Raw genomic sequence first — 20,458 nt, 5'->3', positions numbered from 1 at the left:
AGTGAGTGGACAATTTTGTGACAGACAGAGGGGAGGGGGTTGGTGGGCTGGGAGAATGGAATGAAGGGTTAAAGAAGTACAAATTAGTAGTTGATAGTTGGGTACAGGGCTGGGGAGCACAGCAGAGGGAATGCACTTAGCATTAATATGATGGCTAAGTGGAGGGCCAGGGGAGGGAGGGAGCAACTGGGGGGATTGTTTTATAAACAATATAGATGTCTAATCAATGTACTATATACTTGAAACTAATTTAAATAAATTGTAAAAAAATTTTTTTAACCAAAAAATAAAAAAAGAGGAAAGTGAAAAAAATTGTGAGATGCTACTGAAAATTTACAGTAAAATGATCGTCAGAAAAACAGGTCTTAAATCTAAACTTCAACTTTAAGAAATCAGAAAAAAAAGAACAAATTACAAAACAAGCAGCAGGGAACTTTTTTAAATATAAGAGCAGAAATCAAAGAAATTGAGAACAAGAAAAAAATAGAGAAAAAGCAATAAAACCAAAAGTTGGTTCTTTGAAAATATCAATATAACAGAAAGACCTCTAGCCAGACTAACCAAGAAAATGAGAGAAGACACCAATGTCAGGAATGAAAAAGGGAACATTGTTACAATCCCATAGACATTTAAAAGATAATAAAGGAACACTACACTTTTTTTAAAATCATAAATTTGACAACTTGAAATAGACCAATTACTTCAAAGACAGAAACTACTAAAACTCATAAAAGAACAAATAAAGATAATATATCACAACCAATTGCATCTCAGAAATGCAAGCCTGGTTCAATAACCAAAACTCAATCAATATAATTCACCAAACTAACATTAAATAAGAAGAAACCATATGATAACACTGACATGCAAAAAAGCACATGACACAATTCAACATCCATTCATGATAAAAACTTTCAGTAAATTATAAATAGAATGGAACTTCATTAACCAATAAAGAGTAGCTATGAAAAGCCTACATCTAAGATCATACTTAAAGATGAGCAACTAAATACTTTCCTCCTAAAAATAAATAAAAGGCATATAGATTTAAAAAGAAGATATAAAACTGTCTTTATTAACAGATGACATGATCGTCTATGTAGAAAATCCCAAAGAATCTATTTAAAAAAAACCCTCTTAGAACTAATAAGTGAATTTATCAAGGTCACAGTACACAAGAGTAATATATAAAAGTCAATTGTATTTCTATATCAGCAATGCGCAACTATAATCTGAATTTTTAAATAAAAAACAGCAACCAAAAAAAGTGCATAGATAAAATCTAACAGATTCTAATAGAATCTGTATGAGGAAAACTACAAAACACTGATGAAAGAAAATGTAAGTAAATGGAGAGATACATCGTGTTCATGGATTGGACATCATATTCATGGATTGGAAGAGTCAGTATTAAGATGTCAGTTCTCCCCAGTTTGACCTATAGATTCAATGCAATCTCAACCAAAATATCCAGCAAGCTTTTCTGTAGATGTTGACAAGCTGATTCTAAAACATATATGGAAAAGCATAGGAACTAGAATAGCTAAAATCATTCTGATAAAGAACAAAGTTGGAGGACTCATAGTAAGTAAGCAACGTCAAGACTACAAAGTTACAGTAAGACAGTATGATACTGGCAAAGGATAGGAACATAAATCACTGGAACAGAACAGAGAGCCCGGAAATAGACCTACACAAATATAGTCAACTGACTTCTGACAAAGGTGTAAAGACAACTTAATGGAGATAGGCTTTTCAACAAATGGTGCTGAAACAACTGAACATTCATATGCAAAAAGATGAACGTTGACACATATCTCACACCTTACACAAAAATTTACCCCCAAAGGACCATGGACCTCAATGTAAAATATGAAAGTATAGAACTTTTGGAAGAAAATATAGAAGAAAAGCTATATGACTTGGGTCTGGCAATGAGTTTTTAGATAAAACACCAAAAGCATGATCCATGAAAGAAAAAACTAAAAAATTGTACTTTATCAAATGAAAAGACAAGCCACAGATTGGGATAAAATATTTGCAAATCACATATCTGACAAAAAACTCATATCCAGAAAATTTAAAATACCATTAAAACAACAATATGAAAACAAAAAACAAATTTTTTAAATGGGCAGAAGATCTGAACGACACTGAAGTCATTTGTTTCACACAGATACACAAATGTCAAACACATGAAAAGATGCTCAATATCATTTGTTACTGGGGAAACGCCAATTAAAACCACAATGCATTATCACCACACACCTATCATAACAGCCAAAATCCAAAAAACTGAAAACACCAAATGCTCCAGAGGATTCAGAACAGGAACTCTCATTCATTGCTGGTGGGAATGCAAACTGGTAGAGCCACTCTGGACGAGTCTGGCAGTTTCTTGTAAAGTTAAACACAGATTTACCACATGACCCAGCAATTATACTCCTAGGTATTCACCCAAGTGAACTGAAAACACATTTACCAAAAAACTTGCATGCAAATATTTATAGGAGCTTTGTTCATAATGGCTAAAACTGGAAAACAACATCAATGTCCCTTGGTGTGGAAAAGGATAAACAAACTGCAGTACATTCATACAATGGGATAATATTCAGAAAGAAAAATGCAGGAGCTGTTGATTCATACCACATCATGGACAGATCTTAAGTGCATTTTGCTAAGTAAAAGAATCCAGACCCAAGGCTACACACCGTAGGATTCCATTCATACAATATACTGGAAACAGCGAAACCACATGGACAGAACACAGGTCAGAGCATGCCAGGGGCTGGTGCGGGGAAGTTGTGATTATGTACACAGGGGAATTTTGGGGGAACAGAACTGTTCTGTAGGGTACTGGGTGATGGATAACTATGCATTTGTCAAAACCCATAGAACTGTACATCACAAAAAATGAACCTTAATGTATACAAACTATCAAAACAACCTAGCCAGGAGGTCAGGGGATGCCAGGATGGAATGCAGACTGTGACAAATGAATTGAACCCTGCAAATGTATAACAGATCACACTGAACTGAAGGGCAAGGGAGGGCTGGCCTAAGTAATTTTGGAAAATGTTTTGAGTGAAAACTGTAAGGACAAAGACAAAAGGAACTGTATATAAACACTGGAGTCTAGTTGGTTTTTCTCATGGAAGTAGGTGAACAATTCTGAAACTGCGCTGCATGTGCACTGGGGATAAGCGAATAAACAAACAGTGGTGGGTGGTGGGGTAAGATTTCAGAAGCACAGAAGGAAGTAACAGATAAGCAAGAAGGGGAGGCCAGCATATACATGTGTACTGACCTCCCATTTACCTGAGCATATATTTAGGATACTTGGAGAAGCGATCACACGTGTGTACAAACACATATGTAACTGAGCTCTGCCTGCTAAGAGGGTCTGGAAGCAACAACACCCTGTAGCAATGGGTATTCCCGGCACCCAGATGTGGGTTTCTAACACCACCCTCTAATAAAAGGAACCAGGGCTCCTGAAGAAATGGCTGGTTTTAGGGCTGGGAAATATGAGAGGAACCTGTAGCATCCTGTCACAGAAAGGAGGGACGTGTTCAAAGAATAAAGTATGGAGGCCTGTCACAGGGACATAGGAGACAAGCAGGAAGACCCATTATTGATCAGAGCCAGACATTTGATACCACAATGAGTAATAACATTGGACCACAACCCAAAGTGGAACTAAATGTGATGTTTGATAAATAAATGGGGAGAAGACACAAATCTTCCTAATAGAGGAATTCCAAATAATACACAAAGATGCCCCCTCTAGGGGGTGGCGTTGAGTTCTCCTCTCCCCTAGCACATTGGTTAGACTCATGACCAGCTCCTAGAGGACAGAGAATGGATGGGAAAAGTAGCAGCTGACAGAGGAGACACCCAGCAGTCCCGGACGTCATAAGTAAGGATGGAGAAGGCTGCAACTCTGCAGAGGTTCGGGTGGGAGGGCAGCAGAGAGCTCCCCATAGCAGTGCCTGCCCTGTGTGCGCGTGCGCCTTTCCTGATTCAGACTGCTCCTGCACACTCCAGAACCTGCCTGGGCTCTTCCACATGAGGACTTAATTAACAATAACTAAACAGCTGGATGTCCTTCCGCCCCCAAACCACAATTCACACTCCAATGCCATGGAAGAAAAACGAGATCTGTTCTCACCAATTAAATAGTTTAAAAAGTAATTCGAAGGCAAAAAGCATAGGAAACTTCCTACCTTACTTATCAGAAAAAAATAAAGATAGACAGGATTTAAATTTCAGAGAAAAAAAAAAAACTATTTCAATTTCTACTCCTGTTACAGAAATGGCCAAGTAGAATCAACAAAACTCTCAAAAAAAAAAAAAAAAAAAAAACCCCAAAACCCAAAAAACAAAAAGAACACCCATAGGATTTCAAAGCTAAACCAACCAAACTTAGAAAGGCTCATTTAGCCCCTAAACCCCACTCTACAGCTTCCCCCTGGGAAGGAAGGGGTCAAGGCATGGAGACTTTCTCAGCTGCTCACTGTGGGGTAGCCTAGGGACTGCTCTAGGAGAGGTAACCAGGTCACCTATTTATGCATTATCAAAGATGTCTGCAAATATTCTTTAAAATAAAATTAGTTATCTCTCCTTTAAGACAAATCATTATAAAATTAAAAAAGAATCAGCCCTCAAAAGAATCAGCCCAGTCATTTGCTGGGTGGTTTTTATTGACAGTGGTTAAATTCTGGCCTTGGCACAATAGCCTCTGACACTTTTTCTTTAAAGGCTTGTGCTGCGAGAGCTCAGACGTAGGGCAGTGGGGTTTGTTTTTTCAACAAACTGGAAGCATTTTACAGAGAAGCTTATAAAACCAAGCAGAGCGTTTCATTAGAATTCGAGTGGCCTGGAGAAGAGAACAAGAAGGAATGTCCCAGGAACTTTCAGAACCGCTGGAAGCTCAGAACATAGAACTAGGCAAGATTTCAAGGATTCTTTTGGTTCCATTTTCTCCTAAAAATTTCCAAAGAACAGCTGAGTTTAGCAAACATGGGTATGAACAGTTCTGCTCTGTTGCTTCAATCCTGCACTCAGGTACCATCTCAGAGCCAGGCTGAGCTACAAGATCCAAGAACTGATTTGTCATGACCAAGAGCATAACGAGCTACCATTTTTAAAAAGTGCGACTGAGATTCACCTTAGAGTACAGTACTCAAATAAGGAGTGTTAATAACAAAACTCTCTACTACAGCAGTCCCCAACCTTTTGGGTACCAGGGACTGGTATTCCTATGAGAATCTAATGCCTGATGATCTGAAGTGGAGCTCAGGCTGTGATGCTAGCACTGGGGAGCAGCTGCAAATACAAATGAAGCTTTGCTCACTCACCTGCTGTGTGGCCCAGTTCCTAAGAGGCTATGGACTGGTACCATGCACAAAACACACGACAAGCATGGTATCGCACAATGCATCTAAACCATAACAAGGTACTCTAAACCAGGAGTTAGAGTTGGGCTGAAACTAGCTTTGAGATCCTTTCAAAGTTGGATTTTTAAAGAAATTTTATTGCAGAGAATCTGTGGTAACAATGTGAAACTGCTTAGGTGTCATAAGTCCTCTGTTGGCTCCAATGCTCACAGCTCCTTCTGGAGATCCCCACGACACAGTCACCATTACTTAGATGGTCATGGCAGTCACAGAAGTGGGTTCCACGTGGGGGCACAATGCCAGGTCCCGAAAGGAGCCCATCTTCTTCTCCATCAGATCCTCACTTAGCTTCATAAAGAGGCTTTTCAGGCTCTGCCAAACAAGGAGGCTTACTGGGTCAGTGGTTTCCCTGTGGGGTATATCTGGGAGTTCCATGAGGCCTCAAGGTGGCAGACTGGGTGGGGCCAGAGAATCTCATACAGAATAGGCCAGGAGTCTTGAGATTTGCTGAGGCCACCAAGGAACGAGGAAGGGACCTCACATAGACCTGCCAATAAATAACGAGGACCCAGAGTGATGATGGGGAAAGGATAACAAGGCAGCACAGCCTCTTAAGGCTTCCAGAGGGAAAAATAAGTCTCTGTGATCCTGTCATATAAGAAATATTTAATTGGTCTTCATCCCTGGTCCTGGCACAGAGCTCCTAAAACTCTGGGATTTCCTGCATGATGGAGTGAGAGGAGCATCTGTTGTTATTCATTAACAAGCCCCTCTCAATCTTACCTGAGTTAAACCAATGAGGTAACTCTTAGAGGGTGGGGGCTAGTTGCCAGAGGAACCCACCTTGTAACTAGGGGGCTGGCACTTTCAGCCCTGACCCTGACCTCCTTGGAGGAGAAGAGCCTGGAGACTGAGCTGTTGGCCAATGACCAATGATTTAATCATTCAGCCTGCATAATGGAATCTCCATAAAAACCTTAATGAGGGGGTTCAGACAGCTTCTGGGTTGGTGAACACATAGAAGTACTAGGAGGTTGGCATTTCCACAGAGGGCATGGAAGCTCTCTGCGCCTTTCCCACACCTTCCCTGTGCGTCTCTTCCATCTACAGTTCCTGAGTCGTATCCTTTACAATAGACCTGTAAACATAAGAAAAGTGTTTTCCTGAGTTCTGGGAGCCCTTCTAGTAAATTATAGAACCTGGAGATGGGGGTCACAGGACCCCGATTTATAGCTTGCTTGTCAGGACAAGTGACAACCTGGACTTATGACTGGGGTCTAAAGTTGGGGTGGTCTTGTGGGACTTAGCCCTCAGCCTGTGGGGTCTGCCAGGCAGTTAGTATCAGAATTGTTCATTGTGAGAAAAAACCCCACACATTTGGTGTCAGAAGAGTGTCACTAGAAGAAAGACTTTCCACTTAGTAAGTTGCATAAGAGCATAAGTCAGACTGCTTGAAGACTTTTCAACACCACAAAGTTCTGAGGAAAATTGCTTTGACAGTTTGAGAATTGTAGACCTGGGCAATTCAATAATTTCCATGCATGCAAAAAAGACATGGAAAGTTCACCTTCTCTATACCCTTTCTTGAAAAGTTGTTTGGGGATACATTCCAGCAAAAAGAGAGAATAAACCAAAAAATAAAAAGACATGAGATCCAAAGAATTACGAATACAACTAGAGAGAGAACCAGGGCACCTTGTGTGTGTGCAGTCTGTGAAATGAGTGTCCACACACAGTGGCTGAGGGTGACTAGGGGGGAAGGAAGTAGAAGGGAACACAGTTAGAAAAGTATCCCATGGAGACACAAAGCAATGATAAAGATTGTCTGCAAAGTCAAGATTTTATGGAGCAGGAGATACCCCTAGAAGACAGAGATAGAGGTATAGATGAAACACTGTGCCTGGGCTGCAAGGAGCTCACAGGTGGACAGACAAGTACGTTAACAACACGAAGAATTCTACTAAATGTGCAGAGGGTGAAAGAAGCATAAGACAAGGGTCCATTTTTCAGCCTTGTGGTGGGGTTAGCAGTTCACAAAAGCAACTATAAAATTCAGCATCAAGTGAAATGTGTGGAAAGCCCCTACGGCATTGTGGACAATCCCTGGGACTTAAGGGACTCAAAAGTGGCTCACGGTCCAGTGAGACCCAACCTTCTAGAAAGAGATGAGTGCAGGATGACTGCCCACTTGCCCCCCACCATCTCAGCCAGAGAACCTCATCCCTGGAAAACTGAAGACTGGTTCCTCTACACTGTTGAAAAACACTGATTCTACCCCCAAATATACTTGCAAGGTAGAAAAACAATGTGTCTGCCAAAACAAGTCATTCTGTGCTCAGCACCAGGCTTAAAATATCTGACTGACCCAGTGGCTCAAAACTGTTTTCTTCTCAGTTGAACAGAGAATCCCCGTGGAGATCAAAGGCAGCCCACTCATTTGAAAGCCATGAGCCAGGTTTTATAAAGCTGTGCTCTCTGCAAACGAAGCCACTGGGGTTTTTCCCCAGTTATAGGCTCCCCTTTTAAAGGTCTATTAAAAGTCTCACAGATTAACTTTGTCTTGATTTCATCTTTTGCTAAGTGACATTTCAAACGTTTAGAATGACTGTTTAATCCTGTGGAGGATAAAGCAACACTGTAAGAACTATTTTTTATGTAACTTAAAAGAGAGAGAAGGCTGAGCTGAAAGCCCAAATTGGCAATCCCGCAGCAGAATCCCTCCAGAAAGTCTTGCAGTGACGACTGAGTGTCCTCTGTGCACCAGGAGATGGCCTGAGTTATCCCAGGAAACAGGATGCTCAGCCTTATCCTCAGTGTTTGTAGAATGCCACTGTCCAAAGAGCTGTAATTCTGTGTTCTTCCATGTGTGAGGGAAGAGAATTAGAGATGAAACTGAGCCATTCAGTGCCTACAGCACATAATCACTGTCAGGGACCAGCATCCTCTGGATCCCTCTAGAAGTTGGCTGCTACTCACCCAAGCCATCTCGACTTAGGACTGTTCCCCATTCCTACTGGTCTCCCCTCATTTCCAGGTTTGTTTGAGAGTCTGAGTTTGGTTTTATAGTCATGACTGTAGGTTGGGCTTATAAAGTGTGTTCTTGTGTGTCCACTATTGCTCCCGCGCTCTGGACGTTTGTATCCTTCTAGGTGTAGGTATTGGGGTAGAGGAGGTGGACTCTGCACTGGCTGCCAGGACAGGTATGGACGTTCTGGGCGCGGACTGACTTCTCTTGGGTTCCGCAGGCTGGCGGGTAGGCCCTGCATCACTGTGGGCTGAGCAGTTCTCAGCCTGGTCAGTTGTAGTTCTCATCGAACCCCGCAGGCGGGTTAGGAGGCGCACTGAGTGGAGACACTACTTCTGCGGTTAGGTGGCTCCAGGGCCCTGGGCAGGGATGGTCATGTTCAGGGCGCTGAGTGCCCACGTCTCTGCTGCCCCCAGCCCGCATCGGGCTAATGAAGTGGGGATTCTGCAGCGCAGCCCCAGACCAGACAAGCTCCTGCAAGGGGGTCATGCATCACCACCCTCAGTCTGTGGGCCTGCCTCGGATGGCAGTCGACGGCCGGCGGGTGGGACTGGGAGAGTCGACGCGGGATCAGGGGGCCAAGTGCTAAGTCACCTGCGAGGACCTTCGCCCCGTCCAGAGCTCACCCAGACCCCGGACTTGGGGTGGGAGGCGAGGCGCGGAGGGGGAGCGTATGACATGGGGTTCCACAGTCTACTTGCCCGAAGGGCTGCCTGGGGGCGGGACGGGGCAGGGTCACCGGCGGGGTTCGCGGGCGCGCGCGGAGGGGCAACGCCAATGAGGGCCCGGACCCCGCAGACTCACAGTAAACGAAAGCGAGGGCTCTCAGGAGCACGATCCTGGTCAGCCAGAAGGTGCCCGCACGAAGGTGGGCCGGGCAGCCCGCGGGATCACGCTCCGGCCGGGGCGGAGACCCATGCCCCGGGCTCCAATCCCTCGCCTTCCGCCTCCTCAGTTGCTCCACAGGCACCGCCATTGCCGGGCCGTCAGGGCGCATGCGCGGGGGGCGCAGCGCGCCAGGACGCTCCACCCACACCGAGGAAACACGCCCTTTTCTTCTGACCCCGCCCATACCTGGGGGATACGCCCATTTGCGGGGAGCGCTCCTCAAGCCTGAGCGCCCGTACGCCCCCCGCAGGTTAAGCAGGGCACTGCAGCAGTGAGGGCAAAGAGGTGGATACCTGGGATGATTATAGGCATCACTCCACCTGGAAGGGGTTGACCCACTCCATTCGTTCATTCATCTATCCATTCATCATTCATTCATTGACTCACTCATTCATCAGCCTAAGTTTCAAAGGGCCCCGGTGCACTCCCTGACCTAGGCGCTTGCGCTCATGGACCCTCACTCTAGGGAGGGGGTGGAAGGCACTCCAGAAGTAGAAATGCAATGGTAAGGAGACTTGGAAAGGTCGTGTCTAGCTAGTATCAGGGTGGGCTTGATTAGTGTTCAGGGCAGCTGGGCTGTGGGCAGCAGAAGGCCCTGGTGGGTCCTGTATTCCCTCTGTTGCTCCTGTAAAGTGTGAAACTGCAGTCTCGCAGAGGAAAGGCCAGAGCAGTAGCTTCAATCCAGGGCTCCAGGCTATCACTGCCTGCATGGAGTGTGTGGCCAGGTGCCTCACAGGTGCCCCTCCCTAACTTCTCATCTCCACTGTGTAAGGAGGATGCTGGGATGATAGTCACACAGCTAATGTGGGACAGAACAGGCCTTGAAATTCAGCCAGATCCTCCAGCTCAGGTCAGCAAAGCCCTTGTTGGATAGGCAGAGTTCCTATGGGCTCTCAAGAGGACCTCCAGCCACGGTGGAAAGAGGTGCATTGAGGACTCAGAGGAGGAAAGAACTTTTTGACCAATGACCCAAGCAGAACCCCAGCGAGGACATCGGCAATTCTACATTCTAAGAATAGAGCAGTCCAAACACTGCTCAGGAGAGGTGGTTCCAAGAGGGTGGAATCATAGGCATTCCTTAGAGGAAAGAAGGAGTGTGAAGGACAGAGTAGGCATTAGAGGCCTAAGGGTCATTGGTTAAACTGTGGGACACCGGGAAGCAAATCATTGCGGTAGGTATGAGTTTTTCTTATTCATTTGTCAGAGCTCTTTATATATTAAAGATCCTACTCTTATGCGTATATTGCAAATGTTTGTCCTGGTTTTTTGTTGTTAAATCTTGTTCCTAGTGTTTTGACGTATAAATTATCAATACTTTACAGTGAAATGATCAGTCTTTCTTGCTTAATTGTATTTTCACTACCTGTAGAGTGAGCTCCATGAGGGCAGGGACTGGTTCTGGACATAGGATCCCCTAAATCTAGGCCAGACCAGCAACTTCTGGAACCCTCCCACCATTGTTGCCTCTCCCCTCCACTGCTGTTGGAATAATAGCATGTATTTGCTTCTTACAGTGTGATTTTTTTTTTTTTTAAGTTTCCTTTTCTTTCTCATTAAAAACCCTTCCTTTGGAGCCCAACTCTGAAGTGGAGCCTGTAAAAGATGTTGCCAACTTATCTTCCATATCCTGGCAAGCCCCCAGCAGGAAAGCATGTGCCCAGAGGGCTCACAGCCTCGGGGTTCAGAGGAACACAGCCATGGCCCATGCCCTGCTTCCAGGTCCTTCCACAGGAACCCACAACCGGTACCTCTCCTTCCCGTTGTCCAGGCACAGCTCTTGGGATGAGCCAACACAGCTGTTTGGGGAGAAGAGGGAGAATCCAGCACCCTCAGCCCAAGCCAGCCCAAGCTTCCTTGGGTCCTCATCTGGATTTGGGAGCTACTCAGGGGACAGAAGTCGAGGAAGGACAGTTCTGCCTTCAGGTGTGACACTGGGTACTGCTTTTCAGGTGGGAGCGGGTGTCACAAAAGGCCCTTTGTCTTCAGTTTCCCCTGGCCAGGGCTGCATTGTTCTCCTAAGAGAAGAGCACAATGAGGCATTGTGCAGAAGAGAAAGGGACCCTTGTCCAGCCTTCAGCTCGCTGGGCTCTGGGCCCCCTCTCTGGGTTTGCCCAGGGTGGGTGAGGCTATCCAAGAGGTCTGCTGGGGAGTTAATGTTCTCATGTTTCCTCCAGGGTCCTCCTTCCTGGGAGCTGACCACAGGGTTCCAGTCCATCTGAGAGTCCTAGCAGGAGTGGATCCCACCGACAGGGCCAAGAACGGGCTGGCCAGATCAGTTCTTGCCCATTCAGCCTGAATTTAATCAAAAATGTGCTGGTGTATTATCCAGCCATAAAAAGGTGTGAAGTACTGACACATGCTGTAACATAGATAAACCGCAAAACCGTCATGCTATGTGAGAGAAGCCAGACACACAAGGGCACATGTCGTGTGATTCCATTTATATGTTCAGAATAAGCAAATTCACATAGACAAAGTAGATAGATCTGTGGTTCCTAGGGGCTGGGGGAGGGGGACAAAAAGTGACTGCTAAAGGGGTACAGTGTTTCCTTGAGTGGTGATGAAATGTTCTAGAACTAGATAGAGGTGGTGATTGCAGAACATTGTGAACGTACTAAATGCCACTAAACTATACACTTAAAAATGCTTAATTTTATGCTATATGAATTTCACCTCAAAAAAAAAATAAAACTTAAAAATAAAAACTGCCCTGGGGTTGTTTCAAAATCACCTAGAAGGTACTACTTTTATGGTCAGAATAGGTCATGTCATTCACACCAAACTTACCTCTTCATCTATATTAGAGAGCATGGAACAATTTTAGAAATATTTAGAGGTAGGTGCATCTTACAACCCAATTTTAGAAATATTTAGATGTAGGTGCATCTTACAACCCAATTTTAGAAATATTTAGATGTAGGTGCATCTTACACCCCAAGGTTTTGTTTAAAAATAAACAAAACCTTTTCTACAAACCTTGGGCCAGCCACGGTGCCTGGAGCTGGTGGTGTTGGAGAGGCACCAGGATGATTTCCTCCCAGCCCGCAGCTCAGCGCCTATACCACAGGCATGCTGGGGGCTCCACCGAGTAGCCTCTCGCCAGCACCAGGGGGCTGGGGCGCTCTGCTCCTGAACCTACATTTTCAAGAAAAATATTCCATGAGAAAAAGTCAAGGTGATACAGGAGAGGCCGGGAGGCACTGAGATGAGGCCCAATTGCTTGGCGCTGGTTATAAGAGGACCCGGGGCTGAGCCCCACCTGGACAGAGCCAGAGAGAATGCTGAGAAAAGGAGAAGGGAGAAAGGGGGGGCTCCCCTGAGAGGAACTGTCAGCTTAAGCCTGGGGCTGGTGTTGTGGAATCCCTAGGTGGGCCCACGAGACCCCGGTGGGCCCTTCCGCAGGTCCTCCAGTGTGGCCCTGGAGCCGGGGCCCACACAAGCCTGTGGGCTGGCAGCATTCCCAGCAGCTGCGGTACGACTTCACAGAGGAATGAGCCCCGTGTCAGCTCCTCATCCAGCTGTCTCTGGGCACCCTGGCCTGGCAGCCCCCACTGCATCAGGGCAATTGTCCCTGACGTGCATTTGCAGCTGTCTCTGGCACCCATGAGAACCCAGCTTGGGTGCGAGTCTAATCATGCACCCTCCATTTACCCCAATTTTTCACGTGTTGACATCTGCTGATGGGGAGAGCAGGATCTACTGGTACTAACATCTGTCACTTTCTTCTGGAGGGTGGTCAGTTTGGGCCCATCCTACCATAACTGTCCAGCAGCCAAAACCTCCCAGTGAGGCTGGCAGGTGCGGGTGGGGGTAGGCAAGCAGGTGCTGGGCCATTTGCTGGTTGTCTTGGAACCGTGACTCATTCACAGACGGCTGTTCTGCTTGGCTCGCCCAGCTCTTCTCCCAGCATCCTTGGCTCCAGGCTGTGAGCACTCCTGTGCCTGCACCCCAGGAGATTGGCCTTGTGTGGCCCTTCGAGCTGGTGAGCCATGACTGCTCGGCAGAGTAGAAAGCAAAAAAAAATCCCAGTGTAGTTCTATTCTCTGGTTGTAGAGCCCCATGGTGGGGAAGAATGTGCTTAAGTTTTTTTCTCTTAGAATCACATTCTGAACTGGAAGAAGTCTTGGGAACTGCCTAGATCCGTGGTCACTAACAGGAGGCCTGTGGGCTGAATTTTGCCCACAGGGCTGTATCAGTTATCGATCACCACAGTGAGGCCATATAACAAAATCAGCCTCAAAATCACAAGTCCTTGTGTCAGCCAGCAGTGCTAGCTGGGCTCAGGTGTGCAGGCTGAGATCTGGGTGGCAGCAGAACCCTGGCAGGCCATTGGGATGACCAGGGCCTCTCTCCAGCCATCCACAGGTCCCACCACTCCTTACAGTTTTACTTATAGCAGCTTCTGCATCTCCTCCCCAGCTGGCTCCCCAGTCGAAGTCCTCTGATTTGGCCCAAACCTCTTATTTCATGGGTGGAGGGCAGGGTTGGGAGAGGTTGTGCCCAATGCCATCCATCACTAGGTTTTCCCTTCCTGTGACCCTCCCCCAGTGATGAAAGCAGACAATCCATTTCTGGAAAAGAGTGGGCGGCCTTCCTGTTACATGTTCTCCTTGAAGGCATGCCCAGATGGGCCCACCCGCAGAAGACAAGCCTTGAAAGTTGCTAGCTTGGAGTGATGATGAGTTCACAAGCAGAGAAAATCAGGTGTGGTTACTACACACCCGGCATCCTATATACCCCAACCAACACGGGCCTGGCAGTGCCCCGACAGAACAGATGGGAACTCCAGACCCCTCTGCTGCCCAGTGACCCCCATAACTTGTCCAAAGTCAAAGGGCCACAGAGGCGGCAGCAGCTCCTGTGACCTCAAACACCCTCCTTTCCGGAACCCCAACTCCTTCTTGGGGGAGCCTACAACTCCCTCCTACCCCTTTCCATACCCGAAGGGCAGGAGGCAGCGGCAGGGAGCCAGTATGCAGCCCCAATCAACAAATCACTCGGAGGCACCTCATTTCACAATTTATTAGAATGCTTTACTGATGTGAGCTTCTAGAGGGCAGGGCCCTGCAGGTCATCACCCTCTGTCCCAGCACCAGTGTAGACCTGGCATGGCATAGACACTCCAGAAGTGTTTGCAGGAAAAAGCTACAGAATAGAAAACATTCAAACATACCCTCCAGGATCTCATGTCATAGACCCACGTGGCAGCCATGTGAGGCTCTCTCTCCATCTCAGGACTGCCATAAGTGATGTTGAAAGCCTCCAGAAATGTGCTTCTAACCCCCTCGGAATGTGTCATTACTTCCAAAGGATGCTGTGGAAGCTTCAGAGTTGGTTAACGCAGGCCACCTCTGCAAAGCCCACTCAGCACCCCTCTGATGAGGGGAATTTGGAGAGATGGGAAAGGAAGCCACAGCCCCCCAGCTATTAGGAGGCCCCAATCTGCCCCTGAGGTCCCAGCTACCTTCTCTGACAACCAGCCAGGGCTGCAGCCCAGATGATGGGTGCTCCTGCTCTCGCCCAACCAAGGAGCCAATTTCTTCTGACACCAGATGTGACTGTGTAGGACTGTCAGTTTGAGCAGCAAAGTTGGCCCATATCCTTCAGTCCTCAGGTCCTGGAGTACAGGGGTGGGTGGCTGCTGGGTCCTGTTCTACATACACCATGTCCGATGAAGGTTTGCAGCCGAGGGACCTAGGGTTTGTACTAGCCAGCTCCCTGTGTCAGGCCCTGAGGGATCATTGCTAAGAGGACCCAGCAATTTCCTGCATCTCTGCCCCTAACCTAGAGCCTGGGGAAGTAAAGTTTTGCCACGCTCATATCTGAGCCTTCCAGAGGCCAGCTCCTTCAATAGAGCAACTGCCATGCATTAAAGAAGAACCATGCAGCTTCCTTCCACTTTGCAGAATGTTCCCACCTGAAGGTGTCTTAATTAAACTCTCCTTCACCACGTTCAGAAAAATAAACATTTGGGAGACAACAGAAACCTTTTGACAGGGTGTGTTTTAATTTGCCAGTGGTGCTAACGGGTCTCTGGAACCTACCATCTGGCAGAGGTGGTTGGGCCCCTCACTGAGAAAGGGGGTTTCCTCTCTGATTTGTTCATTTTAAGCCCTCATGTACCTTTCCCATTTGTATGTGGCTCCGTTTCAGAGGGGTTCACACTTGGACATCTTGAAAAAGAAGTCTCATTCAATCTGAAAGTTGAGTTTGGAAGGATGAACACAGTTCTTAGTGCTTATTTGAGTTCAGAATGATTTTCTGGAGAGTTGACTTTGACGTCCTGGCTGCCCTCCTGCACGTGGGCTCAGAAAGCCTATCCTAGCCCTCGTTACTTCCCAGAGCTCAATGCTCAGAAGACGCAAGAGCTTGGTGCTAGGTCCCAGGGACTGGTGAAGGTCAGGGGACCAGAGGGTGAGGGCCCAGAATGAGAGTGGGGTCCAAATGATCAAGGATCTGGAATGAGGTTGGAGTCCAGGGTAGGCGTGGCCCAGAATAAGGGTGAAATCTGGGGTCCAGGGATCCAGAGATCTGCTGTCGCACAGAGCTCTTCTGCATGGACAAGGAATGGATTTTATTAGCTTTGGAGTTAGAAACGTCTAGGGGAAGTCAAACTCTGGTCCAAAGTCTCTAACGCCTCAGCAGACTCAGTTTCCTCTGTAGATGCTGCTGGCGCCTTGATTGGACCTCTGTTGCTGTCTCTACCCAAGGAGGGCTGTGTGTTAAGACTCCTGGGACCTTGCCTGAGAATACTTTTTGGCCTCAGAAGTACCTTCTCCTTGCTGTCAAGAGATGTCACGCTTAGACCTAATGGCTGCTGGTGGGGTTAGTGCCCACAGCCTAGGGAGAGATGGATGGGCACAGCCGGGGGCTCAGGGACCACTCCTAGCAGGAGGCGAGTGGAGGCCAGAGCTCAGATCACAGCTGTTCCTGACACATTTGTGCATGCACATGACACCAGGCAAACAATCACATTGGGGCTCACTCACGTCCTATGCACGAGACCAGTGCCGAGACCGCCCTGGTCCGGCAGGCAAAGAGGGGAGCAATCCAGGCGTCGTCTTCTAATGTCTTCTGCATTAACGGAAGGATGAGGAACAGACACAGCCAGCTCCTGAGTGGACACCAGCCCAAACAAGGGGCTGGCTTTGACCCTACACCAGAACTTCCATACCAGCTGGCACACTAAGTCAGGGAGGGGGTTTCAGCAAAAGGCCCATGGCTCTGTGTCTGTTACTGGGGGACACTGGACTCCTGGTATCCCTGTGGGCCCCTCTCCTCTTTCTGGAGACCCAGCAAGGCAGGACAAGGCTGCCTTGATGGAGCTGCTGCTCAGAGCCACTTGTCCATCTCTGCCCCTGACGTTTGGTTACTGTAGACTTGCCAGTAATTAAACGCACCAATTAACGTCTAAGGCCAAGCTGAGGTTCCCAGGATATGATGCCAACAGCCAAGGCTGGCTCGCAGAGAGGCCCAGGCCAGGGCTGTAGATACAGAAGACATGCTGGCCATTGGGCTCCTAAGGCCCACGTGGCCTGCCTCCAACGTCTTTCTCTTAAAGACTATAAAAACTAGACATGGCCTCCCTGATTGTCCAAGAAAAGGACCAGGCAGAGGATGGGCAGGGCAAAGCAGGGAGTGATAGCAGGGCACCCTCCTCCGTGGTGGCATTTAGCTCTCAGCAGCCCTCTTCTTCCCACTGAGCCTCTGCAGCAGTCAGCACACATGGGCTTCCTGAGCCAGCCATCCCTAGAAGACACAGGTGGGTCTCTACTCGGAGCTCCCCAGGCCAAGAAGGGCCAGACTTCAGGTCTCACTGGCACAGGGGGAACCCTCCAGCACACACCTCCTTCTTTGTAGGTGCCCTGGAACCTCTGCCAAGGGGTGTGGGTACATTAGCTGCCCCAGGGTTGACTGTCCGGGGGCAGGTCCAAATTTGGCCAATCAGATCATCCCCTTGGAACTACAAAGCCTACTAGATGAAGGTGCAGTCATGTGGACTGGGGCAGGTGGGGGCAGGAAGGAAGAGCTGAGAGAAGAGGCGGGCCAGGAGGTGGATTGAGACAGGATTTAAAGAGCTGCCTCTCAAGTTTTAAGTCACTGTGGCATTGCTCTGTTCTCGAACACCCTGTGCTTTCTGCTGCCTCAGGGCCTTTGCACGTGTATTCATCCCCAACCCCGGGAGTGCTCTTTCCTCTCTCTCTGAGAAGTTGGAAGCTTCAGGTCTCAGCTTAATTGTCACTTCCTCAAAGCAGCCTTCCTGGTCTCCTGCTTCTGTGGCATCTCAGCCCCTTGGTGTGTTTGCTTTTGGACCCCTCTTCAGTTCCAGCATCTTCTGGGCAAGGACTTTACAGTGTGGTTCTGCACTGGGCTGCTCAGAAAAGCCCCTGGCACAAAGCAGGACTTTGTCAATACTGGTGAACACAGAAACCAACTGTAGCCAGCCCCTTCTCTGAAGGCCACATCCTGGTGCCCATTCGGGGCACGCCTAGTAACTGAAGAGATGAACCAAGGTCAGCATTAATGGAGCATGAGGCTGGGCAGCAAAAGGCAAATTTGGAGGCCTTAAAGACAGCCTGGGCACCACTCCATATGTCAGCAGTCTATCTTGGCCTGTGGGGGCTGCACCCTGAGCGTATCCCTCCAGTAAGTACATACACATGCTCTCAATGGCCTGGGTCAAGCCCTGATGGGGATCCTACCCTTCACACCATCCCTTTGGAATGTGGTCTGCACATATATGAGAGGCTGCCCACCAGCACTCTCCATCAGTCCTGAGGTGGTCACTGCAGCCTGGTGGGGCTTGGACCACACACACCACACCACTGTGTGACCTGGGTCTAGCACTGGACTCCCCCAGCTCCGCCTCTTTCCCACCAAGGGTCCCAGTGATCACCTGTGTCCTAGGGACTTGAGGAATGGCTGTGTGGTACCTCTCATGGGTCAGTGGGGAGCAGGAAAAGCCTGCTTGCTTGGTGCACCCAATTTCAGCCTGTGCCTTAACTTTCCTATGTGAAGAAGGCTCTTACTGAAAACTCAGACCTGGTGCCTAAAGACATGCTCAGTGCAGAAATGGGGTGAGATCTGCTTTCAGGAGTAGGGCGATTTGTGTCAGATCTGTCATTGATGCCCCCTTCCCTTAAACCCTGCTTTCAATTGCATAGGTCCCATGGTCAATAAGTTCGCTGGGTGTTCCCAGGCAGCCCCACTTGGACCTTCTCTCAGTGTCCTCCAAATGCAGAGTGGGACCCCAAGTGGAGGGCAGGACCTCCAAAGTGGGGAAGGCTGTTCTTTGGCAGATGACCCAGCAAAAAGAGGCAGGTGGCAGGCGGGGAGGCAAGAAGGCAGACCACTCTGGAGGCCAGTTTTCCCTCTCAGATAGAGGCCTCCAAGAGTGCCTTTCACCTTAAAGAGCAAGTGTCCCCCACTCCCCAACACTATGGCCTTTTCCAGGAAGGTGGAAAGTAGGGTTCACTGACCTCTGGCAAGCGGTTAGCCTATGAACAAAGACAAGAACCCTTCTGGTCACCTCGCTGGTGGCAGGAGACCTGGGCCGGTGCGTTCCTGAAGCAAGGCTGCGGGGTCCCATGGCAGACCCCGTGAGGTAGAGGCCTCATCCCTTGCCGAGCGGTCCGCACAGAACCGGCTCCAAGTTCTAAGTGACAGAGTCTCCATTTCTATGGAATTCACAGCCGCGGGCTGGGGAGGACCATCGCTGGGGTCACGTTCTCCTAGGGCCAGAGTTGGGGCAGGAGGCACGTGCGCGGTCAGAGGCTGGGTGTCCGTCCCTGGGTTGGTAAAGGTGAAGGGGAGTCTTCGGCACCATCCGCCGACTTTTGATTTGGAGTTTTCTAGTAACAGACCATCTCCTTCTGCTGCCAGAGACGGCGTCACTCCTTGCGCTCTGGCGGCCACTCGTCCGTGACTCGGCGGGAGGTGAGTGGTTGGGGAGCCCGGCACCCTTGCTTGGGGTCATCCAGGGCGCGCGGACCACAGGCTAGGGGACGCGCGAGCTCCGAGTCGACCGACTGAGGCGGGGCATGGTGAGGCTTTGGGCGGCCGGTTCGTCGCCTCTCAGCGGGTTTGTCAAAAGAATGCGAGCCGCCCTCTGGGACCGCCAGGCCCAAGGCCAACTCGCGGGGGCGGCCTCGGGCGGGGTCTCGGAGCTGCGGCCCAGTGCTGGCCTCCGGGGAAATGTCCCTTCCTCGACCCGGTCTCCCCAACCAGGGCGGCACACCCCGCCCCCTTCCCTCCTCTGCGAACGCGCCCACCTCCTCCACTACAGGCGCGGGGGGCAGCCTCCGCCTCTGCCAGACCACCCAGGACCGCCCAGCCGGACGGCTTCCACGCCCCCAGCCCCCGGGTCACGCCCGGAAGGCCCTGGGCCCCCGCGTCCGGCCACGCCATCCGTCTGGTGGCCCGAGGGACTCAACAGCTAGGGTCAGTCCAGGCCCAGCCCAGCGCTCCCGCCCCTCTCAGCTACCCAGGCTCCAGAGACCGCGCCCCCGCCGTGCTTTCCACACACCTACCGGGACCAGGCGGGGCACCTAGGCTCACCCGGCTCAGAGCCGTGGCTCCTGGGCGCGCGTTACCTGGACATGAGCAGCACACAAACTTTGGGCGCGCTGGAGATTCCCGTACGTCGCGCCAGCCCTGCGGGCGGGGAGCCCCGGCTTTGAGGCTAGGCGGCCGAGCCGACCCTCCCCTGGGCCGCAGGCTGGCAGCAGCTGACCCCGGCGCCTCTGGGCTGCGGGCGAGACGTCGGGGCTCAAGACGGGATGATTGGGGGGAAGCTCATGAGGACCCGCCTCCTCGCAGAGCCGGCTGCGCGAGGCTGGGCGACGGGACCGGGGGCGGGTCGTACTGGAGCCAAGACGCGTCCGCAGAGGGAGCTGGGGGGAGAGCCCCTGAGGGATGCAGGGCACCCCCGGAGAACGCCATCATTCCCCGTCTCTGACCCCATTTTCCTTCCTGCCCCTCCTGGAATGGGGGCCCGCTGCGCTGGGAGGCAATTCGGCTGGCGGGTGCACGGCCAGAGCTCCGGTTCTCAGCTGCCGGGCGCGCCGGGCCCCACGTGGTGCGGCGCCGGGCGGGGCGCGCGGGGGCGCAGCGGGGAAAGCGGCGCCTTCTTTAAGGGGGGGGGGGG

General features: G+C 49.7%; 1 protein-coding gene across 4 annotated transcripts in view; it reads right to left on the bottom strand.

Annotated features, from left to right (window-relative positions):
- LMF1 (lipase maturation factor 1) overlaps window positions 1-9,421 on the bottom strand; it is a 99,499-nt gene extending 90,078 nt beyond the window's left edge. The window contains exon 1 of one of the 4 annotated variants that reach the window (XM_015591189.1): window positions 9,229-9,421. In XM_015591189.1, the coding sequence (XP_015446675.1) occupies window positions 9,229-9,421 (193 nt within the window). Of the gene's footprint in view, window positions 1-7,764 lie in introns of all 4 variants that reach the window. The other 3 variants (XM_015591190.2, XM_025048299.1, XM_025048300.1) reach the window with 3 other exon arrangements.
- Window positions 9,422-20,458: the final 11,037 nt, after the last annotated feature.

Source organism: Pteropus alecto, unplaced genomic scaffold (assembly GCF_000325575.1).
Source record: "Pteropus alecto unplaced genomic scaffold, ASM32557v1 scaffold44, whole genome shotgun sequence".
Classification (NCBI taxonomy): domain Eukaryota; kingdom Metazoa; phylum Chordata; class Mammalia; order Chiroptera; family Pteropodidae; genus Pteropus; species Pteropus alecto.
The sequence above is the reverse complement of the archived record's forward strand: the minus strand, read 5'-3'. Positions and strand labels throughout refer to the sequence as shown.